General features: G+C 45.9%; 2 protein-coding genes across 5 annotated transcripts in view; both read right to left on the bottom strand.

Annotated features, from left to right (window-relative positions):
• Positions 1 to 5,436, bottom strand: part of LOC115207710 (microtubule-associated protein RP/EB family member 3) — a 43,318-nt gene extending 37,882 nt beyond the window's left edge. For both annotated transcript variants that reach the window (XM_029775242.1, XM_029775158.1), the window contains exon 1: positions 4,257 to 5,436. The gene's annotated coding sequence lies outside the window, so the exon portion shown is untranslated. The remainder of the gene's footprint in view (positions 1 to 4,256) is intronic.
• A 1,452-nt stretch (positions 5,437 to 6,888) lies between these two features.
• kif3ca (kinesin family member 3Ca) overlaps positions 6,889 to 27,554 on the bottom strand; it is a 34,396-nt gene continuing 13,730 nt past the window's right edge. For 2 of the 3 annotated variants that reach the window (XM_029775028.1, XM_029774850.1), the window contains 7 exons: positions 18,912 to 19,013; positions 16,787 to 16,909; positions 11,424 to 11,542; positions 8,749 to 8,874; positions 7,449 to 7,548; positions 7,170 to 7,321; positions 6,889 to 7,067 (listed from right to left, as the gene is read on the bottom strand). In XM_029775028.1, coding sequence (XP_029630888.1) covers positions 6,980 to 7,067; positions 7,170 to 7,321; positions 7,449 to 7,548; positions 8,749 to 8,874; positions 11,424 to 11,542; positions 16,787 to 16,909; positions 18,912 to 19,013 — 810 coding nt within the window. In that variant the 3' untranslated portion in view covers positions 6,889 to 6,979. The remainder of the gene's footprint in view (positions 7,068 to 7,169; positions 7,322 to 7,448; positions 7,549 to 8,748; positions 8,875 to 11,423; positions 11,543 to 16,786; positions 16,910 to 18,911; positions 19,014 to 27,554) is intronic. The other variant, XM_029774937.1, reaches the window with a different exon arrangement.

Here is a 27,554-nt window from a genome sequence, read left to right as displayed (position 1 = left end):
CGGGTTGGTAGTTATTTAGGCAGGTTACCTTAGTGTTCTTGGGCACAGGGACTATGGTGGTCTGCTTAAAACATGTTGGTAATACAGACTCGGACAGGGAGAGGTTGAAAATGTCAGTGAAGACACTTGCCAGTTGGTCAGCGCATGCTCGCAGTACACGTCCTGGTAATCCGTCTGGCCCTGAGGCCTTGTGAATGTTGACCTGTTTAAAGGTCTTACTCACATCGGCTACGGAAAGCGTGATCACACAGTCTTCCGGAACAGCTTGTGCTCTCATGCATATTTCAGTGTTATTTGCCTCGAAGTGAGCATAGAAGTAGTTTAGCTCGCCTGGTAGGCTCGTATCACTGGGCAGCTCTTGGCTGTGCTTCCCTTTGTAGTCTGTAATAGTTTGCAAGCCCTGCGTCGGAGCCGGTGTAGTACGATTCAGTCTTAGTCCTGTATTGATGCTTTGCCTGTTTTATGGTTCGTCGGAGGGCATAGGGAGATTTCTTATAAGCTTCCGGATTAGAGTCCTGCTCCTTGTAAGCGGCAGCTCTAGCCTTTAGCTTGGATGTTGCCTGTAATCCATGGCTTCTGGTTGGGGTATGTACGTACGGTCACTGCGAGGATGACGTCATCAATGCACTAAGTGATGAAGCCAATGACTGATGTGGTGTACTCCTCAATGCCATCAGAAGAATCCCAGAACATATTCCAGTCTGTGCTGCAAAACAGGCCTGTAGCTTAGCGTCTGCTTCATCTGTCCACTTTTTTTATTGATCTAGTCACTGGTGCTTCCTGCTTTAATTTTTGCTCGTAAGCAGGAATCAGGAGGAAATAATTATGGTCAGATTTGCCAAATGGAGGGCGAGGGAGAGCTTTGTATGCATCTCTGTGTGTGGAGTAAAGGTGGTCCAGAGTTTTTTTCCCCCTCTGGTTGCACATTTAACATGCTGATAGAAATTTGGTAAAACTAATTGAAGTTTCCCTGCATTAAAGTCCCCAGATACTAGGAGCGCCACCTCTGGGTGAGCGTTTATGGTGGAATACAGCTCATTCAATGCTGTCTTAGTGCCAGCCTCTGACTGTGGTGGTATGTAAACAGCTACGAAAAATACAGATGAAAACTCTCAAGGTAGGTTGTGTGGTCTACAGTTTATCATGAGATACTCTACCTCAGGCGAGCAATAGTTCGAGACTTCCTTAGATATCGTGCACCAGCTGTTATTTACAAAAATAGATAGTCCGCCGCTCCATGTCTTACCAGACGCCACTGTTCTATCCTGCCGGTACATCGTATAACCAGCCAGCTGTATGTTGATATTGTTGTCGTTCAGCCCCGACTCCGTGAAGCATAAGATATTACAGTTTTGAATGTTCTGTTGGTAGTTTAATCTTCCGCGTAGGTCATCTATTTTATTATCCAAAGATTGCATGTTTGCTCGCAGAATGGAAGGAAGTGGAGGTTTATTCGATCGCCTACAAATTCTCAGAAGGCAGCCCCGCCCTCCGGCCCCTTTTTCACCGCCGCCTCTTCATGCAAATCACTGGGATCTGGGCCTGTTCCTGAGAAAGCAGGATATCATTCGCGTTGGGCTCGTCAGCCTCGTTAAAGGAAAAAAAGGATTCTTCCAGTCCGTGGTGAGTAATCACAGTCCTGATGTCCAGAAGTTATTTTCGGTCATAAGAGACGGTAGCGTCAACATTATGTACAAAATAAGTAAAAAAAATAAGTTACAAACAACGCAAATAAACGAATAAAAAAAACCAATCGGTTGGGAGCACGTAAAACATCTGCCTTCTTCCCGGGCGCCATCTTACTAATGTCCCTGCTACATACTGCTGCTACATGCCCATAAACACCTATAACACTACAGTGTATTTGGCACAAAATAATATCTAACAGCATAACTCATATATCCTTACATTACTTACAAAGCTCAAAAAGAAGGTCAACTCTGTTTCAGCACGCTCCCCACTGGATCCGCGTCGCAGAACTCCTCACAACGCCTCCTACCCCCTTTCCATTTCACCTCCAGAACTCAAACTGCCATCAGTCTGTTTTGAACTTGACACCAATCTTCCTGGACATGCTCTCTCCTTTTGTTATTGCTAGACTCAAACCCATCCTCTACCGTCTTTTCAACCTCCTCTCTCTTTCTCTCCAATTCCTCCTCCCTTATTAACCAATTACCTGACTCCTTCTGAAAATGTTCAACTTTGCCAAGCCAAAATCTATTTTTTGCCTCCTCGAGAGAGAGACATGCTAAGCCCTGTACTCCCTCCACGTCGAGAGAGAGAGAGAGAGAGAGAGAGAGAGAGAGAGACATGCTAAGCCCTGTACTCCCTCCACGTCAAACTCGAGCCATCCAACATGTCAGCTCACGCTGCAAGAGCTCTTGATAGGTTGGAAGACGTCCTCTGCAAGTTGTCATAATTACTGTGTAAGTCTATGGAAGTGGGTGAGAACCCATGAGCCTCCTAGGTTTTGTATTGTAGTCAATGTAGCCAGAGGAGGATGGAAGCTAGCTGTCCTCCTGCTACACCATGGTGCTGCCCAAGAAGGTGCTGTTGAAGCAACTGTAGATCTTCATGGTGAAACAGTGTGATTTTAATCAATTATTTGGTGACGTGAATATATTTAGTATAGCTTATTTAGTACAGTTTTATCTAAAAAGGAATACTTATATTTTTATATGAAATTCACTGGGGAGGATGGTCCTCCCCTTCCTCTGAGAAGCCTCCACTGACATACACACATGCCAATAAAAACACATGGCATGCCCCCCCACCCCACATGGCATGCCCCCTACCCCACATGGCATGCCCCCCACCCCACATGGCATGCCCCCCACCCCACATGGCATGCTCCCCCACCCCACATAGCATGCCCCCCCACCCCACATAGCATGCCCCCCATCCCACATGGCATGCCCCCCCACCCCACATGGCATGCCCCCCCACCCCACATGGCATGCCACCCCACATGGCATGCCCCCCACCCCACATGGCATGCCCCCCCACCCCACATGGCATGCCCCCCCACCCCACATGGCATGCCCCCCCACCCCACATGGCATGCCCCCCCACCCCACATAGCATGCCCCCCCACCCCACATAGCATGCCCCCCCCACCCCACATAGCATGCCCCCCCACCCCACATGGCATGCCCCCCATCGCACATGGCATGCCCCCCCCACCCCACATGGCATGCCCCCCCACCCCACATGGCATGCCACCCCACATGTCATGCCCCTCCACCCCACATGGCATGCCCCCCCACCCCACATGGCATGCCCCCCCCACCCCACATGGCATGCCCCCCCACCCCATATGGCATGCCCCCCCACCTGGCATGCCCCCCCCACCCCACATGGCATGCCCCCCACCCCACATGGCATGCTCCCCCACCCCACATAGCATGCCCCCCCACCCCACATAGCATGCCCCCCATCCCACATGGCATGCCCCCCCACCCCACATGGCATGCCCCCCCACCCCACATGGCATGCCACCCCACATGGCATGCCCCCCCACCCCACATGGCATGCCCCCCACCCCACATGGCATGCCCCCCCACCCCACATGGCATGCCCCCCCACCCCACATGGCATGCCCCCCAACCCCACATAGCATGCCCCCCCCACCCCACATAGCATGCCCCCCCACCCCACATGGCATGCCCCCCATCCCACATGGCATGCCCCCCCCACAACACATGGCATGCCCCCCCCACCCCACATGGCATGCCACCCCACATGTCATGCCCCTCCACCCCACATGGCATGCCCCCCCCACCCCACATGGCATGCCCCCCCCACCCCACATGGCATGCCCCCCCACCCCATATGGCATGCCCCCCCACCTGGCATGCCCCCCCACCCCACATGGCATGCCCCCCCACCCCACATGGCATGCCCCCCCATCCCACATGGCATGCCCCCCCACCCCACATGGCATGCCCCCCCACCCCACATGGCATGCCCCCCACCCCACATGGCATGCCCCCCCACCCCACATGGCATGCCCCCCCATCCCACATGGCATGCCCCCCCACCCCACATGGCATGCCCCCCCACCCCACATGGCATGCCCCCCCACCCCACATGGCATGCCCCCCCCACCCCACATAGCTGCAACCACATCCACCCCACTTCTCCCTCTCTCCCCACATTGCCGTACCTCCACCCTCCCCTCTCATCCGATCTCTCAGTTTTAGTCAACTTAGCTGAAAAGATGCTCAGAACACATTAGTTCCACACCAATAACTCACCACACTGAACCATGTTGTGGATCTCATCAACATCCATTCCAATGAGACGCTCGCGGGAACGATGATGTTTGAAGTAGGCATCGGCATTTCTCTGAGCCAAAACAAAAGTTTCAGGAGTTCCTCAATCTCACTTTGATCCGGAATGCAGCAGCGATTCCTTGAGAGTTCAGAACACAAACCTGATCCTTGATTATTGAAATCAGAGGAGAAACTACTATTACCATCGATCGTCTCGTTTCTTTACTTCAGTGTTCATAGCCTGTAGGTAGACAGGCCATAACGTCTCGTATCTTTAGTTCAGTGTTCATAGCCTGTAGGTAGACAGGTCATAACGTATCTTTAGTTCAGTGTTCATAGCCTGTAGGTAGACAGGTCATAACGTATCTTTAGTTCAGTGTTCATAGCCTGTAGGTAGACAGGCCATAACGTCTTGTATCTTTAGTTCAGTGTTCATAGCCTGTATGTAGACAGGTCATAACGTCTCGTATCTTTAGTTCAGTGTTCATAGCCTGTAGGTAGACAGGTCATAACGTCTCGTATCTTTAGTTCAGTGTTCATAGCCTGTATGTAGACAGGTCATAACGTCTCTTATCTTTAGTTCAGTGTTCATAGCCTGTAGGTAGACAGGTCATAACGTCTCGTATCTTTAGTTCAGTGTTCATAGCCTGTAGGTAGACAGGTCATAACGTCTCGTATCTTTAGTTCAGTGTTCATAGCCTGTAGGTAGACAGGTCATAACGTCTCGTATCTTTAGTTCAGTGTTCATAGCCTGTAGGTAGACAGGTCATAACGTCTCGTATCTTTAGTTCAGTGTTCATAGCCTGTAGGTAGACAGGTCATAACGTCTCGTATCTTTAGTTCAGTGTTCATAGCCTGTAGGTAGACAGGTCATAACGTCGCGTATCTTTAGTTCAGTGTTCATAGCCTGTAGGTAGACAGGTCATAACGTCGCGTATCTTTAGTTCAGTGTTCATAGCCTGTAGGTAGACAGGTCATAACGTCTCGTATCTTTAGTTCAGTGTTCATAGCCTGTAGGTAGACAGGTCATAACGTCGCGTATCTTTAGTTCAGTGTTCATAGCCTGTAGGGAGGGAAGGAGGGAGGGAAGGAGAGGTGTAGAAGTAGGAAGGGAGAGATATGGAAGGGAGAGGGGGGAGAGATATGGAGAGGGAGAGATATGGAGAGGGAGAGATATGGAGAGGGAGAGGGAGAGATATGGAGAGGGAGGGGGAGAGATATGAGGGGGAGATGAGAGATATGGAAGGGAGAGAGATATGGAGAGGGAGAGGGGGAGATATGAGGGGGAGAGATATGAGGGGGAGATGAGAGATATGGAAGGGAGAGAGATATGGAAGGGAGAGAGATATGGAAGGGAGAGGGAGGGAGATATGGGAGATAGGGAGAGATATGGAAGGGGGAGATATGGAAGGGAGAGATATGGAAGGGAGAGGGGGAGATATGAGGGGGAGAGGGAGAGATATGGAAGGGAGAGGGGGAGATATGAGGGGGAGAGGGAGAGATATGGAAGGGAGAGGGGGAGATATGAGGGGGAGAGGGAGAGATATGGAAGGGAGAGGGGGAGATATGAGGGGGAGAGGGAGAGATATGGAAGGGAGAGATATGGAAGGGAGAGATATGAGAGGGGGAGATATGGAAGGGAGAGGGAGAGATATGGAAGGGAGAGATATGGAAGGGAGAGATATGGAAGGGAGAGATATGAGAGGGGGAGATATGGAAGGGAGAGGGGGAGATATGGAAGGGAGAGAGGGGAAAGAGGGATAGGTAGTGAGGTAGGCTGCTCTTCACTGGGCGGCAGTGGGTCATAACGTCTTGTTTCTTTAGTTCAGTGTTCATAGCCTGTAGGGAGGGAGGGAGGGAAGGAGAGGTGTAGGAAGGGAGAGGGAGAGATATGGAAGGTAGAAGGAGAGATATGGAGAGAGGGAGAGATATAGAAGGGAGAGGGGGAGATATGGAGAGAGGGAGAGATATGGAAGGGAGAGGTAGAGTGAGGGAGAGATATGGAAGGTAGAAGGAGAGATATGGAGAGAGGGAGAGATATGGAAGGGAGAGGGGGAGATATGAGAGGGAGAGGGAGAGATATGGAAGGGAGAGATATGGAAGGGAGAGGGGAGGGAGATATGAGAGGGAGAGATATGGAAGGGAGAGGGGAGGGAGATATGAGAGGGAGAGATATGGAAGGGAGAGGGGAGGGAGATATGAGAGGGAGAGATGGGAGAGGGAGAGATATGGAGAGAGGGAGAGATATGGAAGGGGGAGATATGGAAGGGAGAGGGGGAGATATGAGAGGGAGAGGGGGAGATATGAGAGGGAGAGGGAGAGGGAGAGATATGGAAGGGAGAGATATGGAAGGGAGAGGGGAGGGAGATATGAGAGGGAGAGATATGGAAGGGAGAGGGGGAGATATGGAAGGGAGAGGGGAGGGAGATATGAGAGGGAGAGATATGGAAGGGAGAGGGGAGGGAGATATGAGAGGGAGAGATATGGAAGGGAGAGGGGGAGATGGGAGAGGGAGAGATATGGAAGGGAGAGGGGGAGATATGAGAGGGAGAGATATGGAAGGGAGAGATATGGAAGGGAGAGATATGAGAGGGGGAGATATGGAAGGGAGAGGGGGAGATATGAGAGGGAGAGATATGGAAGGGAGAGGGGGAGATATGAGAGGGAGAGGGGAAAGAGGGATAGGTAGTGAGGCAGGCTGCTCTTCACTGGGCGGCAGTGGGCGTGGCTGTAGAATGGGTCGCCAGGGAAACGGTGGAGGTGGAGGAAGTGATGGCTCGCGGGGTCTGACACCTGTTACAGGAAGAAGATATGACATCACACAGGGACAGGATATGACATCACACGAGGACAGGTAAAGAGACAGGTGATCTGGAGGAGGTGTGTGTGTCTCACCAGGATCGTGACATGTGGACAGGTGCAGCTCGCTCCCTGTAGGGAACGGTGTCTGTCGGGCTATAAATAGGCCCCACCTCCAATGGCCGGTGGTCCAATGAGACAATGGTGGGATGAGTCATGTCCAGCTCCAGGAACATGATGTTCTCAGCCTGCACGCACGCACGCACGCACGCACGCACACACAGAGGCATAAAGGAGGAAACAAAGCTTTTTTTTTAAGAATTGGGTTACATAACTACAGAGCATATTGACTCTCCCTATCACACACACACTTACCCGGTATCTGGAGTGGGCTCCCATCTCTAAGGAGACCCGTGCGTACTGGCTGATTGGTCGTTTGTATCCGACTGCAGAAACCGGCCTCTTCTTCATCTGGCTGAACCGGGAGAGAGAGGGAGAGAGAGAGACAGAGAGGGAGAGAGACAGAGAGAAAATAGTTTGAAATACTTTATTTAAATCCACATATCACATTAAAGTCAAGAGTCAAACATTTCAGAGGTCACAAATACAAGGACACTCACAGATGCAGAAAGCACCTTGTTCTCCATACAGCTAGACTGACCATAACAGCTGAAACAGAGCAGTACCTTCTCCATACAGCTAGACTGACCATAACCTTAACTGGAGACACAGAGAGAGACACAGATACAGAGAGACACAGATACAGAGAGACACAGATACAGAGAGACACAGACACAGAGAGACACAGACACAGAGAGACACAGACACAGAGAGACACAGACACAGAGAGAAACAGATACAGAGAGACACAGATACAGAGAGACACAGATACAGAGAGACACAGATACAGAGACACACAGATACAGACACACAGATACAGAGAGACACAGATACAGAGACACAGATACAGAGAGACACAGATACAGAGAGACACAGATACAGAGAGACACAGATACAGAGAGACACAGATACAGAGAGACACAGAGAGACACAGATAGACGCAGATACAGAGAGACACAGATACAGATACAGAGAGACACAGATACAGAGAGACAGAGAGACACACAGATACAGAGAGACACAGATACAGAGAGACACAGATACAGATACAGAGAGACACAGATACAGAGAGACACAGATGCAGAGACACAGATGCAGAGACACAGATACAGAGAGACACAGATACAGAGACACAGATACAGAGACACAGAGAGACACAGATACAGAGAGACACAGAGAGACACAGATACAGAGAGACGCAGATACAGAGAGACGCAGATACAGAGAGACGCAGATACAGAGATACAGATACAGAGACACAGATACAGAGACACAGATACAGAGACACAGATACACAGATACAGAGACACAGATACAGAGACACAGATACAGAGAGACACAGATACAGAGAGACGCAGATACAGAGACACAGATACAGAGAGACACAGATACAGAGAGACACAGATACAGAGAGACACAGATACAGATACAGAGAGACACAGAGAGACACAGATACAGAGAGACAGAAAGTCACAGACACAAACCTGACCTCTCTGATACAGAGAGAGAGAGAGTCATGTTATTATGTTTATGGTCTACAGTAACAGAGCCTGACCTTCCTGACCTCTCTGCAGGAACGAGGGGTGTGAACTTCCACTGGTCCTCCTCAGGGTCAAAGGTCAGTCTGTTCATGATCTTATTCTTCTCCTCCGGAGGAATGAAGTTCGCAATGATCAGACACCTACACACACACACACACACACACATTAATACACACACACACACACATTAATACACACACACATTAATACACACACACATTAATACACACACACATTAATACACACACACACACATTAATACACACACACATTAATACACACACACACACATTAATGCACACACACATTAATACACACATTAATACACACACACACACACACACACATTAATACACACACACACACATTAATACACACACACACACATTAATACACACACACACACATTAATATACACACACACATTAATACACACACACACACATTAACACACACACACATTAATACACATACACACACACACACACACACACACACATTAATACGCACACACACACACACATTAATACACACACACACACATTAATACGCACACACACACACACATTAATACGCACACACACACACATTAATACGCAGACACACACACACACATTAATACGCACACACACACACACATTAATACACACACACACACACATTAATACACACACATTAATACACACACACACACAGACACACATTAATACGCACACACACACATTAATACGCACATTAATACACACACACACACACATTAATACACACACACATTAATATACACACACACATTAATACACACACACACACACACATTAATACACACACACACATTAACACACACACACATTAATACACACACATTAATACACGCACACACACACATTAATACACACACACATTAATATACACACACACATTAATACACACACACACACATTAACACACACACACATTAATACACATACACACACACACACACACACATTAATACGCACACACACACACATTAATACATACACACACACACACATTAATACGCACACACACACACATTAATACACACACACACACATTAATACGCACACACACACACACATTAATACGCACACACACACACATTAATACGCAGACACACACACACACACATTAATACGCACACACACACACACATTAATACACACACACACATTAATACACACACATTAATACACACACACACACAGACACACATTAATACGCACACACACACATTAATACGCACATTAATACACACACACACACATTAATACACACACACATTAATATACACACACACATTAATACACACACACACACACACACATTAATACACACACACACATTAACACACACACACATTAATACACACACATTAATACACACACACACACACACACACACACATTAATACACACACACACATTAATATACACACACACATTAATACACACACACACACATTAACACACACACACATTAATACACATACACACACACACACACACACACATTAATACGCACACACACACACATTAATACGCACACACACACACACATTAATACGCACACACACACACACACATTAATACGCACACACACACATTAATACACACACACACACACATTAATACACACACATTAATACACACACACACACACAGACACACATTAATACGCACACACACACATTAATACGCACATTAATACACACACACACACACATTAATACACACACACACACACACATTAATATACACACACACACACATTAATACACACACATTAACACACACACACATTAATACACACACATTAATACACACACAAACACACACACATTAATACGCACACACACACATTAATACGCACATTAATACACACACACACACATTAATACACACACACACACATTAATATACACACACACATTAATACACACACACATTAATACACACACACACATTAACACACACACACATTAATACACATACACACATTAATACGCACATACACACACATTAATACGCACACACACACACATTAATACGCACACACACACATTAATACACACACACACGCACATTAATACACACACATTAATACGCACACACACACACATTAATACGCACACACACACACACACACATTAATACACACACACACATTAATACGCACACACATGTGGCTCAATTGCTGACTGTACTCACATCATGTGTGTGTCTGTTTCTGTGTGTGTGTGTCTGTTTCTGTGTGTGTGTGTGTCTGTTTCTGTGTGTGTGTGTGTGTGTGTCTGTGTGTGTGTGTGTCTGTTTCTGTGTGTGTGTGTGTGTCTGTTTCTGTGTGTGTCTGTTTCTCTCTGTGTGTGTCTGTTTCTCTCTGTGTGTGTGTGTGTGTGTGTGTGTGTGTGTGTCTGTGTTTCTGTGTGTGTGTGTGTGTGTGTGTGTTTCTGTGTGTGTGTGTGTGTGTGTGTGTGTGTCTGTGTGTGTGTGTTTCTGTGTGTGTGTGTGTGTGTGTGTGTGTCTGTTTCTGTGTGTGTGTGTGTGTGTGTGTCTGTGTGTGTGTGTGTCTGTTTCTGTGTGTGTGTGTGTGTTTCTGTGTGTTTCTGTGTGTGTGTGTGTGTGTGTGTGTGTGTGTGTGTGTGTGTGTGTGTGTGTGTATCTGATCTTACTTGAATCTGAGTTCTCTGGTGAGGTCGTTCTGCGTCTGCTCCAGCTCCTGTCGAATCCTGACGTGCTCATCATTAACGTCCTGGATCTCAGCCTTCACACTCTGCAGCTTAGCATAGAGCTACAACCAGTAGAACAGACACTCTGCAGCTTAGCATAGAGCTACAACACAGTAGAACACACTCTGCAGCTTAGCATAGAGCTACAACCAGTAGAACAGACACTGCAACTTAGCATAGAGCTACAACCAGTAGAACAGACACACTGCAGCTTAGCATAGAGCTACAACACAGTAGAACAGACACTGCAACTTAGCATAGAGCTACAACCAGTAGAACAGACACACTGCAGCTTAGCATAGAGCTACAACACAGTAGAACAGACACTGCAGCTTAGCATAGAGCTACAACCAGTAGAACAGACACTCTGCAGCTTAGCATAGAGCTACAACACAGTAGAACAGACACTGCAGCTTAGCATAGAGCTACAACCAGTAGAACAGACACTCTGCAGCTTAGCATAGAGCTACAACACAGTAGAACAGACGCTTAGCATAGAGCTACAACACAGTAGAACAGACACTGCAGCTTAGCATAAAGCTACAACCAGTAGAACAGACACTGCAACTTAGCATAGAGCTACAACCAGTAGAACAGACACACTGCAGCTTAGCATAGAGCTACAACACAGTAGAACAGACACTGCAACTTAGCAGAGAGCTACAACCAGTAGGGCAGACACACTGCAGCTTAGCATAGAGCTACAACACAGTAGAACAGACACTGCAGCTTAGCATAGAGCTACAACCAGTAGAACAGACACTCTGCAGCTTAGCATAGAGCTACAACACAGTAGAACAGACACTGCAGCTTAGCATAGAGCTACAACCAGTAGAACAGACACTCTGCAGCTTAGCATAGATCTACAACACAGTAGAACAGACGCTTAGCATAGAGCTACAACACAGTAGAACAGACACACTGCAGCTTAGCATAGAGCTACAACCAGTAGAACAGACACGGCAATTTAGTATAGAGCTACAACCAGTAGAACAGACACACTGCAGCTTAGCATAGAGCTACAACACAGTAGAACAGACATTGCAACTTAGCATAGAGCTACAACCAGTAGAACAGACACACTGCAGCTTAGCATAGAGCTACAACACAGTAGAACAGACACTGCAGCTTAGCATAGAGCTACAACCAGTAGAACAGACACTCTGCAGCTTAGCATAGAGCTACAACACAGTAGAACAGACACTGCAGCTTAGCATAGAGCTACAACCAGTAGAACAGACACTCTGCAGCTTAGCATAGAGCTACAACACAGTAGAACAGACGCTTAGCATAGAGCTACAACACAGTAGAACAGACACACTGCAGCTTAGCATAGAGCTACAACCAGTAGAACAGACACTCTGCAGCTTAGCATAGAGCTACAACACAGTAGAACAGACACTGCAATTTAGTATAGAGCTACAACCAGTAGAACAGACACACTGCAGCTTAGCATAGAGCTACAACACAGTAGAACAGACATTGCAACTTAGCATAGAGCTACAACCAGTAGAACAGACACACTGCAGCTTAGCATAGAGCTACAACACAGTAGAACAGACACTGCAGCTTAGCATAGAGCTACAACCAGTAGAACAGACACTCTGCAGCTTAGCATAGAGCTACAACACAGTAGAACAGACACTGCAGCTTAGCATAGAGCTACAACCAGTAGAACAGACACTCTGCAGCTTAGCATAGAGCTACAACACAGTAGAACAGACGCTTAGCATAGAGCTACAACACAGTAGAACAGACACACTGCAGCTTAGCATAGAGCTACAACCAGTAGAACAGACACTCTGCAGCTTAGCATAGAGCTACAACACAGTAGAACAGACACTGCAGCTTAGCATAGAGCTACAACCAGTAGAACAGACACTCTGCAGCTTAGCATAGAGCTACAACACAGTAGAACAGACGCTTAGCATAGAGCTACAACACAGTAGAACAGACACACTGCAGCTTAGCATAGAGCTACAACACAGTAGAACAGACACTGCAGCTTAGCATAGAGCTACAACACAGTAGAACAGACACACTGCAGCTTAGCATAGAGCTACAACACAGTAGAACAGACACTGCAGCTTAGCATAGAGCTACAACACAGTAGAACAGACACTGCAGCTTAGCATAGAGCTACACCACAGTAGAACAGACACACTGCAGCTTAGCATAGAGCTACAACACAGTAGAACAGACACTGCAGCTTAGCATAGAGCTACAATACAGTAGAACAGACACACTGCAGCTTAGCATAGAGCTACAACACAGTAGAACAGACACTGCAGCTTAGCATAGAGCTACAATACAGTAGAACAGACACACTGCAGCTTAGCATAGAGCTACAACACAGTAGAACAGACACTCTGCAGCCTAGCATAGCGCTACAACACAGTAGAACAGACACACTGCCGCTTAGCATAGAGCTACAACAGATGGAACAGACACACTGCAGCTTAGCATAGAGCTACAACACAGTAGAACAGACACCTGCAGCTTAGCATAGAGCTACAACACAGTAGAACACACACTGCAGCTTAGCATAGAGCTACAACACAGTAGAACACACACTGCAGCTTAGCATAGAGCTACAACACAGTAGAACAGACACACTGCAGCTTAGCATAGAGCTACAACACAGTAGAACAGACACTGCAGCTTAGCATAGAGCTACAACAGATGGAACAGACACACTGCAGCTTAGCATAGAGCTACAACCAGTAGAACAGACACACTGCAGCTTAGCATAGAGCTACAACACAGTAGAACTCTGTCCATTCCCCCAGCAGGCTCCCACCCTCTCATTGGTCTAGTAGAGAGGTCGTAGGTCATCATACGGTGTCGGAACACGAGCCAGGGTAGCGTAAGGGTTCATGGATGAATGTTAATCTCAAGTTCAGTAGTCATGTGACCTGCAGTCAGGATGTGTGATGTCATATCTGGGATGTGATTACCTTTAGCCAGCATGCTAACAGCTAACTGATGTTATCCCACAGAGATGGATAGAGTCGCTAACAGCTAACTGATAATATCCCACAGAGATGGATAGAGTCGCTAACAGCTAACTGATGTTATCCCACAGAGAAGGATAGAGTCGCTAACAGCTAACTGATGTTAACCCACAGAGATGGATAGAGTCGCTAACAGCTAACTGATGTTATCCCACAGAGATGGATAGAGTCGCTAACAGCTAACTGATGTTATCCCACAGAGATGGATAGAGTCGCTAACAGCTAACTGATGTTATCCCACAGAGATGGATAGAGTCGCTAACAGCTAACTGATGTTATCCCACAGAGATGGATAGAGTCGCTAACAGCTAACTGATGTTATCCCATAGAGATGGATAGAGTCGCTAACAGCTAACTGATGTTAACCCACAGAGATGGATAGAGTCGCTAACAGCTAACTGATGTTAACCCACAGAGATGGATAGAGTCGCTAACAGCTAACTGATGTTATCCCACAGGGATGGATAGAGTCCTTTAGCGGCCAAAAGCCAATCTTAACATGGGCAGCAACATTGAGGACTTTCACCATTTTGAAGTAGTCAACTGGGTGGGACTTTCTATGGGTTTAAGGAAGGATCACATGAATCCGTCATGGTCATTAGGTATGATCAACCAATGAATTCAACTCCCGTGTGGCGCAGCGGTCTAAGGCACTGCATCGCAGTGTTGCGGCGTCACTACGGCCTGGGGTTTGATCCAAGGCTGTGTCACAACCGGTCGTGACCGGGAGTCCCACAGGGCGGCACACAACTGGCCCAGTGTCGTCCGGGTTAGGGGAGGGTTTGGCCGACGGGGCTTTACTTGGCTATTCTACGGTATCTTAGTCATTTAATAATGTTTACATATCTGGCATTACTCATCTCATATGTATATACTGTATTTTATACTATTCTACTGTATCTTAGTCCGTTCCGCTCTGACATCGCTCGTCTATACGTACAGTTGAAGTCGGAAGTTTACATACACCTTAGCCAAATACATTTAAACTCAGTTTTTAACAATTCCTGAAATTTAATCCTAGTAAAAATTCCGTGTCTTAGGTCAGTTAGGATCCCCACTTTATTTTAAGAATGTGAAATGTCAGAATAATAGTAGAGAGAATTATTTCTTTCAGCTTTTATTTCTTTCATCACATTCCCAGTGGGTCAGAAGTTTACATACACTCAATTAGTATTTGGTAGCATTGCCTTTAAATTGTTTAACTTGGGTCAAACGTTTCGGGTAGCCTTCCACAAGCTTCCCACAATAAGTTGGGTGAATGTTGGCCCATTCCTCCTGACAGAGCTGGTAACTGAGTCAGGTTTGTAGGCCTCCTTGCTCACACACACTTTTTTCAGTTCTGCCCACAAATCTTCTATAGGATTGAGGTCAGGGCTTTGTGATGGCCACTCCAATACCTTGACTTTGTTGTCCTTAAGGCATTTTGCCACAACTTTGGAAGAATGCTTTGGGTCATTGTCCATTTGGAAAACCCATTTGCGACCAAGCTTTAACTTCCTGACTGATGGCTTGAGATGTTGCTTCAATATATCCACATAATTTTCCTCCCTAATGATGCCATCGATTTTGTGAAGTGCACCAGTCCCTCCTGCAGCAAAGCACCCCCACAACATGATGCTGCCCACCCCCGTGCTTCACGGTTGGGATGGTGTTCTTCAGCTTGCAAGCGTCCCCCTTTCCCTCCAAACATAACGATCGTCATTATGGCCAAACAGGAATTTTCCAAGCTGTTTAAAGGCACAGTCAACTTAGTGTATGTAAACTTCTGACCCACTGGAATTGTGATAGAGTGAATTGCAAGTGAAATAATTGGTCTGTAAACAATTGTTGGAAAAATGACTTGTGTCATGTACAAAGTAGATGTCCTAACCGACTTGCCAAAACTATAGTTAAAAATAAATTTGTGGAGTGGTTGAAAAATGAGTTTTAATGACTCCAACCTAAGTGTATGTAAACTTCCGACTTCACCTGTATGTTGTCTTAATTCATTCCTACTTAGATTTGTGTGTATTGGGTATATGTTGAGTAGTATGTTAGATATTACTGCGCTGTCGGAGCTAGAAGCACAAGCACTTCGCTACACCCTCAATAACACCTGCTAATCACGTGTATGTGACCAATAACATTTAATTTGATTTTGATTTGATTAGTGACGTGCACATGGGTGTGTGCGTGTGATATGTGTATATATCACTTTTCTTTGCTTTTATTGAAACACTTCAACAACAATACAGTTAATGAGAAACAATACCGTGCTTTAAGTGTGTCTCCCCTTCGTGTGTGTGTTTTTACCTTTTTTAGTTTCTTGGTCTTGGCCTCCACTTCCTGTTGCAGGGAGGAGAATGTTTCTCTGAGTTCTAGAGTCTCTTCATCCTGAACCATCACCTGCTGCTGAATCTCCCGCTCTCTACGACTCTACAATACAAACACAACTTTATTAACACTACAATACAAACACAACTTTATTTAGATGTCACTCTCTCTAGAACTGTAGACCATAAACATAATAACATGTCTGTAAAGAGAACTGCAGTGGTACCGAACCCTGCGTGACACCTCAACACAGCAGTGGTACCAGCACTAAACCCTGAGTGACACATGTAGGTATTACAGACTCTGTCAGGAAGAGGTTGAAAATGTCAGTGAAGACATTTGCCAGTTGGTCTGTGCATGCTTTGACTGCACGTCCTGGTAATGTATCTGGCCCCACGGCCTTGTGAATGTTGACCTGTTTAAAGGTCTTGCTCACATCGGCTACGGAGAGCGTGATCACACAGCCGTCCGGAACAGCTGGTGCACTCATGCATGCTTCAGTGTTGCTTGCCTGGAAGCGAAGGCATTTAGCTCGTCTGGTAGGCTCGTATCACTGGGCAGCTCACAGCTGTGCTTCCCTTTGTAGTCTGTAATAGTTTGCAAGCCCTGCCACATCCGATGAGTGTCAGAGCCGGCGTAGTAGGATTCAATCTTAGTCCTGTATTGACACTTTGCCTGTTTAATGGTTCGTCAGAGGGCATAGCGGGATTTCTTATAAGCGTCCGGATTAGTGTCCCGCTCCTTGAAAGTGGCAGCTCTAGCCTTTTTCTCGGTGCGCCCTGTTGCCTGTAATCCATGGCTTCTGGTTGGGATATGTACGCACAGTCACTGTGGATACGACGTCATCGATGCACTTAGTGATGAAGCTGCTGACTGAGGTGGTGTACTCAACGCCATTGGATGAATCCTGGAACATATTCCAGTCTGTGCTAGCAAAACAGTCCTGTAGCTTAGCATCTGCTTCATCTGACCACTTCTGTATTGAGTGAGTCACTGGTACTTCCTGCTTTAGTTTTTGAATTATGGTCAGATTTGCCAAATGGAGGGCGAGCTTTGTATGAGTCTCTGTGTGTGGAGTAAAGGTGGTCTAGAGTTTATTTCCTCTGGTTGGCACGTGACATGCTGGTAGAAATGAGGTAAAACAGATTTAAGTTTGCCTGCATTAAAATCCCCGGCCACTAGGAGTGCCGCTTCTGGATGAAACCTGGGTGACACCTCAACACAGGCACAGACAGCATACACATGTTGTGAAAAGTGTTATTTAAGGTAATGACATGTAATGATTTTTATTGTATATAACTGCCTTAATGTTGTTGGACCCCAGGAAGAGTAGCTGCTGCCTTGGCAGGAACTAATGGGGATCCATAATAAACCCCAGGAAGAGTAGCTGCTGCCTTGGCAGGAACTAATGAGGATCCATAATAAACCCCAGGAAGAGTAGCTGCTGCCTTGACAGGAACTAATGGGATCCATAATAAACCCCAGGAAGAGTAGCTGCTGCCTTGGCAGGAACTAATGGGGATCCATACTAAACCCCAGGAAGAGTAGCTGCTGCCTTGGCAGGAACTAATGGGGATCCATAATAAACCCCAGGAAGAGTAGCTGCTGCCTTGGCAGGAACTAATGGGGATCCATAATAAACCCCGGGAAGAGTAGCTGCTGCCTTGGCAGGATCTAATGGGGATCCATAATAAACCCCAGGAAGAGTAGCTGCTGTCTTGGCAGGAACTAATGGGGATCCATAATAAACCCCAGGAAGAGTAGCCGCTGCCTTGGCAGGAACTAATGGGGATCCATAATAAACCCCAGGAAGAGTAGCTGCTGCCTTGGCAGGAACTAATGGGGATCCATAATAAACCCCAGGAAGAGTAGCCGCTGCCTTGGCAGGAACTAATGGGGATCCATAATAAACCCCAGGAAGAGTAGCCGCTGCCTTGGCAGGAACTAATGGGGATCCATAATACATACAAATAGACAAAGAAGATAAGGTTGACAAACCAGAAGAATAAAAAAACAACAACACAAATTGTCCTTTAAGGCAATTATTTGTGTTTGTGTGTGTGTGTGTGTGTGTGTGTGTGTGTGTGTGTGTGTGTGTGTGTACCTGCTCAGCGATCTCCTGTCTGCGTATCTCCAGGGTCTTCTGCTGTTCGTTGGTGTGATCCGTGATATTCTTCCCTCCAACCAGCAGCTTGCTCTCCATCGCCTAGCAACCACAACACACACACACACACACACACACACCATCAGCTTCCGACACACACACACACACACACACACACACACACACACACACACACACACAATCAGCTTCCGACACACACACACACACACACATACATACATACCATCAGCTTCCGACACACACACACACACACACACACACAGATACTGTACAGAGCAGTTGTTATGAAGAGAGGGGATGGTACTGGAAAACGTGGCAGTCTACTGAAACGCTCTTTGTTTTGTGTTGCAATTTATATGTGTGTGTTCCAGTTTCCTTAGTTAATTCCTGAGAGTGAGAGGAAAAAAGAGAGAGAAAGAGAGGTAGAGGGAAAAGAGAGAGAGAGGGAAAAGAGAGAGAGAGGGAAAAGAGAGAGAGAGAGGGAAAGAGAGTTGGGGGAAAGGAGAGAGGGAAGGAACGTGAGAGAGAGGGAGGAAAAGTGAGAGAGAGAGGGAGGGAAAGTGAGAGAGAGAGAGGGAGGGAAAGTGTGAGAGAGAGAGAGAGAGGGAGGGAAAGTGAGAGAGAGGGAGGGAAAGTGAGAGAGAGAGGGAGGGAAAGTGAGAGAGAGAGAGGGAGGGAAAGTGAGAGAGAGAGAGAGAGAGAGGGAGGGAAAGTGAGAGAGAGGGAGGGAAAGTGAGAGAGAGAGGGAGGGAAAGTGAGAGAGAGGGAGGGAAAGTGAGAGAGAGAGAGGGAGGGAAAGTGAGAGAGAGAGAGAGGGAGGGAAAGTGAGAGAGAGAGAGAGAGAGAGGGAGGGAAAGTGAGAGAGAGAGAGGGAGGGAGGGAAAGTGAGAGAGAGGGAGGGAAAGAGAGGTAGAGGGAGGGAAGGAGGGGAGGAAAAGAGAGAGGGAGGGAAAGAGAGGTAGAGGGAGGGAAGGAGAGAAAGAGAGAGAGCTAGAGGGAAAAGAGAGGGAGGGAAAAGAGAGAGGGAGGGAAAGAGTGAGGGAGAGAAAGAGACAGGGAGGGAAAAGAGATCGAGAGAGGGAAAGAGGGAGGGAAAGTGAGAGAGAGGGAGGGAAAGTGAGGGAAAGTGAGAGTGGGAGGGAGAGGGGAAGAAAGAGAGAGGGGGAAGAGAGAGGGAAAGAGAGAGGGAAGGAGAGAAAGAGAGAGTGCGGGAGCGAAAAAGGGAGAGAGGGAGGGAAAGAGGGAGAGAGAGGGAGGGAAAGAGAGAGAGAGGGAAGGAAAGAGAGAGGGAGGGGGAGAGAGAGAGAGGGAGAGACGGAGGGAAAGAGAGCGGGAGGGAGAGAGGGAGAGAGAGAAAAAGAGAGCGAGGAAAAGAGAGAGGGGTCTGTGTTCTATAATGCATGGGACTGCTTTCTCCACTACCCCTCAGTCAAAACACAGCACATACAGACAGAAAAACACACACTTAACTCTTCAATATTGCACTGTTGCAGTTCAGCATGCTAAGAGATGGAGATTAGTGATTATCTTTCTGCTACTCACCCCCCTTACTCTCCCTCCCTCATTCCCTCTTTCTCCCTCTCTATCTGCCTATCCCTCTCTCCTTCCTCTCTATCTGCCTATCCCTCTCTATCTGCCTATCCCTCTCTCCTTCCTCTCTATCTGCCTATCCCTCTCTCCTTCCTCTCCATCTGCCTATCCCTCTCTCCTTCCTCTCTATCTGCCTATCCCTCTCTCCTTCCTCTCTATCTGCCTATCCCTTTCTCCTTCCTCTCTATCTGCCTATCCCTCTCTCCTTCCTCTCTATCTGCCTATCCCTCTCTCCTTCCTTCTCTATCTGCCTATCTCTCTCTTCTTCCTTCTCTATCTGCCTATCCCTCTCTCCTTCCTCTCTATCTGCCTATCCCTCTCTCCTTCCTTCTCTATCTGCCTATCCCTCTCTCCTTCCTCTCTATCTGCCTATCCCTCTCTCCTTCCTTCTCTATCTGCCTATCCCTCTCTCCTTCCTCTCTATCTGCCTATCCCTCTCTCCTTCCTTCTCTTGAAACATCTCACTTCTTCCTTTTTCTGGTTCATATAAAGTAAATGAACTAAGCAGACCTGAACTGTGAGAAAAAAATTATATGGTAAACTGCATTTTTTAAAATGTAACCTTTATTTAACTAGGCAAGTCAGTTAAAGAACACATTTTTATATACAATGATGGCCTACCCCAGCCGACGCTGGGCCAATTGTGCGCCGCCCTATGAGACTCCCAATCACGGCCGGATGTGATACAGCCTGGATTCGAACCAGGCACTGAAGTGACGCCTCTTGCACTGAGATGCCATGCCTTAGACCACTGTGCCACTCGTGAGCTCAAAAATGAGTGGGACATCTTAATTTTATCCACCATCTTTTCTGTCCACTAGGCCATGTGTCGCTCCCTCACACTTCCCTGGCACTACCACTGCCGACACCTATCCAGACAGGTTAAAGGTTAAGGGTCAACAGTTATTGCTATACATACGGGTTAGGGGTCAATGGTCATACCTATCCATACAGGTCAATGAGTATACTTATCCAGACAGGTTAAGGGTTATAGGTATCCAGACAGGTTAAGGGTTATACCTATCCAGACAGGTTAAGGGTTATAGGTATCCAGACAGGTTAAGGGTTATAGGTATCCAGACAGGTTAAGGGTTATAGGTATCCAGACAGGTTAAGGGTTATACCTATCCAGACAGGTTAAGGGTTATAGGTATCCAGACAGGTTAAGGGTTATACCTATCCAGACAGGTTAAGGGTTATAGGTATCCAGACAGGTTAAGGGTTATATCTATCCAGACAGGTTAAGGGTTATAGGTATCCAGACAGGTTAAGGGTTATACCTATCCAGACAGGTTAAGGGTTATAGGTATCCAGACAGGTTAAGGGTTATATCTATCCAGACAGGTTAAGGGTTATAGGTATCCAGACAGGTTAAGGGTTATACCTATCCAGACAGGTTAAGGGTTATAGGTATCCAGACAGGTTAAGGGTTATACCTATCCAGACAGGTTAAGGGTTATAGGTATCCAGACAGGTTAAGGGTTATATCTATCCAGACAGGTTAAGGGTTATACCTATCCAGACAGGTTAAGGGTTATAGGTATCCAGACAGGTTAAGGGTTATATCTATCCAGACAGGTTAAGGGTTATACCTATCCAGACAGGTTAAGGGTTATTTATATCTATCCAGACAGGTTAAGGGTTATAGGTATCCAGACAGGTTAAGGGTTATAGGTATCCAGACAGGTTAAGGGTTATATCTATCCAGACAGGTTAAGGGTTATATCTATCCAGACAGGTTAAGGGTTATACCTATCCAGACAGGTTAAGGGTTATATCTATCCAGACAGGTTAAGGGTTATATCTATCCAGACAGGTTAAGGGTTATAGGTATCCAGACAGGTTAAGGGTTATAGGTATCCAGACAGGTTAAGGGTTATACCTATCCAGACAGGTTAAGGGTTATAGGTATCCAGACAGGTTAAGGGTTATATCTATCCAGACAGGTTAAGGGTTATATCTATCCAGACAGGTTAAGGGTTATAGGTATCCAGACAGGTTAAGGGTTATAGGTATCCAGACAGGTTAAGGGTTATACCTATCCAGACAGGTTAAGGGTTATAGGTATCCAGACAGGTTAAGGGTTATAGGTATCCAGACAGGTTAAGGGTTATAGGTATCCAGACAGGTTAAGGGTTATACCTATCCAGACAGGTTAAGGGTTATAGGTATCCAGACAGGTTAAGGGTTATATCTATCCAGACAGGTTAAAGGTTATACCTATCCAGACAGGTTAAGGGTTATAGGTATCCAGACAGGTTAAGGGTTATAGGTATCCAGACAGGTTAAGGGTTATAGGTATCCAGACAGGTTAAGGGTTATATCTATCCAGACAGGTTAAGGGTTATACCTATCCAGACAGGTTAAGGGTTATAGGTATCCAGACAGGTTTAGGGTTATAGGTATCCAGACAGGTTTAGGGTTATATCTATCCAGACAGGTTAACCTGTCAAGGTATAGGGGACAGTATTTTCATTTTCGGATGAAAAGCGTGCCCAGAGTAAACTGCCTAATACTCGGGCCCAGAGTCAAATATTTGCATATTATTAGTAGATTTGGATAGAAAACACTCTGAAGTTTCTAAAACTGTTTGAATGATGTCTGTGACTATAACAGAACTCATATGGCAGGCAAAAACCTGAGAAAAATCCAACCAGGAAGTGTCGAAATCTGAGAATTGTAGTTCTTCTTTTGAATCCCTATCGAAACTACAGTGTCTGTGGGGTCACGTTGCACTTCCTAAGGCTTCCATTGGCTGTCAACAGCCTTCAGAAAGTTTTTCCATCATTCTCCTGTTACTGGGCAGAGAACAGTAGCTCAGTGGACTGCCTATGGACAAAGGACTTTGATGTGCGAGCCCGCCAGCGTGCCCCTCCTTTTTCCTCTGTAATGAATACGCTATTGTCTGGTTGGAATATTATCAACGTTTTATCTTAAAAATACCCTAAGGATTGATTGTAAACATCGTTTGACATGTTTCTATGAACGGTAATGGAACTATTTGACTTTTCGTTTCTGGTACTGCGCTCGCGCGCGTTATGCCTTTGGATAGTGATCTGAACGCACGAACAAAACGGAGGTATTTGGACATAAATATGGAGTATTTCGAACAAAACAAACATTTCTTGTGGAAGTAGGAGTCCTCGGAGTGCATTCTGACGAAGATCAGCAAAGGTAAGAGAATATTTGTAATACTAATTCAGAGTTTTGTTGATGCCAGAACTTGGCGGGTAGCTGTATAGCTTGCTTCGATGGCTGAGCTATGTACTCAGAATATTGAACAATGTGCTTTCTCCGTAAAGTTATTTTGAAATCTGACAAAGCGGTTGCGTCAAGGAGTAGTGTATCTATAATTCTTTCAAAAACTGTTGTAAATTTTATCAATGTTTATGATGAGTATTTTTGTAAATTGATGTGCTCATTCACCGGGAGTTTTGGTGGGAATACATTTTCTGAACATCACGCGCCAATGTAAAATGCTGTTTTTGGATATAAATATGAACTTTATCGAGCAAAACATACATGTATTGTATAACATGAAGTCCTATGAGTGCCATCTGATGAAGATCATCAAAGGTTAGGGTTAGCTGCACTTTTGGTTTTTGTGATGCATGTCCTTGCTTGGAAAATGGCTGTGTGGATTTTCTGTCACATCCTGACCAGTATAGGGGTTATTTGTATTTGTAGGTTGGTCAGGACGTGACAGAGGGTATTTGTTTCATGTGGTTCGGGGGTTATGTGTATTGTAGAGGGGTGTTTTATTTATGTTTTCAAGGTTTTGGTTTATGTTCTATGTTTTGTATTTCTAGGTTCATTCTAGTTCTTTGTATTTCTATGTCTAGGTAATTGGGTGTTGGACTCTCAATTGGAGGCAGGTGTTTTCTGTTGCCTCTGATTGAGAGTCCAATATATAGGTTTGTGTTTTGTTTGTAGTTTGTGGGTAGTTGTATTTTGCACTGCTGTGAGTATTAGCCTGTGAAACTGTCGGTCTGTCGTTCTTTGTTTTCTTGTGTTCACATTTATTTAATAAAATATAATGATGAACATGCAACCCGCTGCGCCTTGGTCCTCTCTACCCAACGACAACCGTTACATTTTCTTGTGAAGTTTATGTCCTAACATAATCAAATTTTAGGCTTTCGCCGTAAAGTATTTTTGAAGTCGGACGATGTGGTTAGATTAACGAGAGTCTTATCTTTAAAATGGTGTAAAATAGTTGATTGTTTGAGAAAATGAAATTATGAGATTTTTGCTGTTTTGTATTTCGCGCCATGCTATTTCACCTGCTGTTGAATAGTGTGGGACGGTCACGTCCCACCTAGCCCAGAGAAGTTAAGGGGTAATGGATGATGCTATTGTTTTGGTTCTGTGATAGAAGAGAAGTAATCACCCACAGGAAGCAGCAGGGATGAAAGAGGAGGGGAGGAGAAATCACCCACAGGAAACAGCAGGGATGAAAGAGGAGGGGAGGAGAAATCACCCACAGGAAACAGCAGGGATGAAAGAGGAGGGGAGGAGAGGAGGAGTAATCACCCACAGGAAACAGCAGGGATGAAAGAGGAGGGGAGGAGAGGAGGACTAATCACCCACAGGAAACAGCAGGGTGAAAGAGGAGGGGAGGGGAGGAGGAGTAATCACCCACAGGAAACAGCAGGGGTGAAAGAGGAGGGGAGGAGAGGAGGAGTAATCACCCACAGGAAACAGCAGGGGTGAAAGAGGAGGGGAGGAGAGGAGGAGTAATCACCCACAGGAAACAGCAGGGATGAAAGAGGAGGGGAGGAGAAATCACCCACAGGAAACAGCAGGGATGAAAGAGGAGGGGAGGAGAAATCACCCACAGGAAACAGCAGGGATGAAAGAGGAGGGGAGGAGAGGAGGAGTAATCACCCACAGGAAACAGCAGGGTGAAAGAGGAGGGGAGGAGAGGAGGAGTAATCACCCACATGAAACAGCAGGGGTGAAAGAGGAGAGGAGGAGTAATCACCCACAGGAAACAGCAGGGTGAAAGAGGAGAGGAGGTGAAGTAGGTGAGTAGCTACAATCATACTGCTGAAACAAATGATTCAGGGAGTTGGTTTTATGATTTCAACTTTAATTTGTTGGCAAGGAAACATGTTTTATTAAACAGTTGTGGTCACGTGACTATCATTAATGTGATGACTGTGTCATGACTCTTCTGTGAGGATACGAAGGATCAGGTTACAGTGGCTCTACAGCGCTCTCTCTCCCACAGAGGGGAAGGGGGAGGAGGAGGAGGGGGCGCTTTATGGAGGTCGTAAAATAGGCTCTGTAGTGTTCGAGGAATGAAGTGCTTTGAGAGACTAGTATCATAACTCTGCTGTGAGGATCTGAAGGATCAGGTTGCAGTGAGTCCACTCTACAGCGCTCTCTCTCTCTCGCAGAGGGGGAGGGGGAGAGGGGTGAAATTAGCCATTTTATGACGGTAGTAAATACCTTGTAGAAACTCTACCTTTGGGCTCTGTGGGATGGAGGGGAAAGAAACATTTTGTTACAAGGAGATTCCAAAAGGCTTGATAATGAAACAATATTTATGTAATCCAAACATTGGGAATGGTCCGTGGGTATTTAAAGAATAACCACGTCCAACAGTTGTTGTTTTGTGATATCATTAAGGACGGTATAACTAAATAACTGTACCTCTACAAATGTATACATTCCAGTTATCAGATTCACATCTAAATGTTGTGGAACATATGATTAAATTTAAATCTCTAGAGACTAGTAAATTGCCAGGTTGCTACGGGCGTGTAAAATGATTCTAGCTCCACATTAGACCAGCGTGACCGACAGCGTGAGCCGAAAGGTACGGAATGGTTAGAAACTCTGAAACTCTGGTTAGAAACTCTGAAACTCTCTATCGAAACAGAAGAAGACGACACAAGAACATTCAGTCTGCAGCTGTTTAAGTACTTTAACCTCTCTAGGGCCGGCGGGATGAAATCGTCCCACCTACGTAACAGCCAGTGGAATCCTGTGGCGCGTTATTCAAATACCTTAGAAATGCTATTACTTAAATTTCTCAAACATATGACTATTTTACAGCATTTTAAAGACAAGACTCTCGTTAATCTAACCACACTGTCCGATTTCAAAAAGGCTTTACAACGAAAGCAAAACATTAGATTATGTCAGCAGAGTACCCAGCCAGAAATAATCAGACACCCATTTTTCAAGCTAGCATATAATGTCACATAAACCCAGAAGACAGCTAAATGCAGCACTAACCTTTGATGATCTTCATCAGATGACAACCCTAGGACATTATGTTATACAATACATGCATGTTTTGTTCAATCAAGTTCATATTTATATCAAAAACCAGCTTTTTACATTAGCATGTGACGTTCAGAACTAGCATACCCCCCGCAAACTTCCGGCGAATTTACTAACAATTTACTAAATTACTCACGATAAACGTTTACAAAAAGCATAACAATTATTTTAAGAATTATAGATACATAACTCCTCTATGCACTCGATATGTCCGATTTTAAAATAGCTTTTCGGTGAAAGCACATTTTGCAATATTCTAAGTAGATAGCCCGGCATCACAGGGCTAGCTATTTAGACACCCAGCAAGTTTAGCCTTCACCAAACTCCGATTTACTATTAGAAAAGTTTGATTACCTTTGGTGTTCTTCGTCAGAATGCACTCCCAGGACTTTTACTTCAATAACAAATGTTGGTTTGGTCCCAAATAATCCATAGTTATGTTCAAACAGCGGCGTTTTGTTCGTGCGTTCAAGACACTATCCGAATGGTAAATAAGGGTTACGAGCACGGCGCATTTCGTGACAAAAAAATTCTAAATATTCCATTACCGTACTTCAAAGCATGTCAACCGCTGTTTAAAATCAATTTTTATGCCATTTTTCTCGTAAAAAAGCGATAATATTCCGACCGGGTATCTGCAATTAGGTAAACAGACGAAAGAAAATAAAGCATGGGGTCGACTCGGGCACACGCCTAAGCCCATTGTCCTCTGATCGGCCACTTGTCAAAAGCGATAAT

Source organism: Salmo trutta, chromosome 1, assembly GCF_901001165.1.
Source record: "Salmo trutta chromosome 1, fSalTru1.1, whole genome shotgun sequence".
NCBI lineage: Eukaryota > Metazoa > Chordata > Actinopteri > Salmoniformes > Salmonidae > Salmo > Salmo trutta.
Note: the sequence above shows the minus strand (reverse complement) of the source record. Positions and strands in the feature narration are given on the sequence as shown.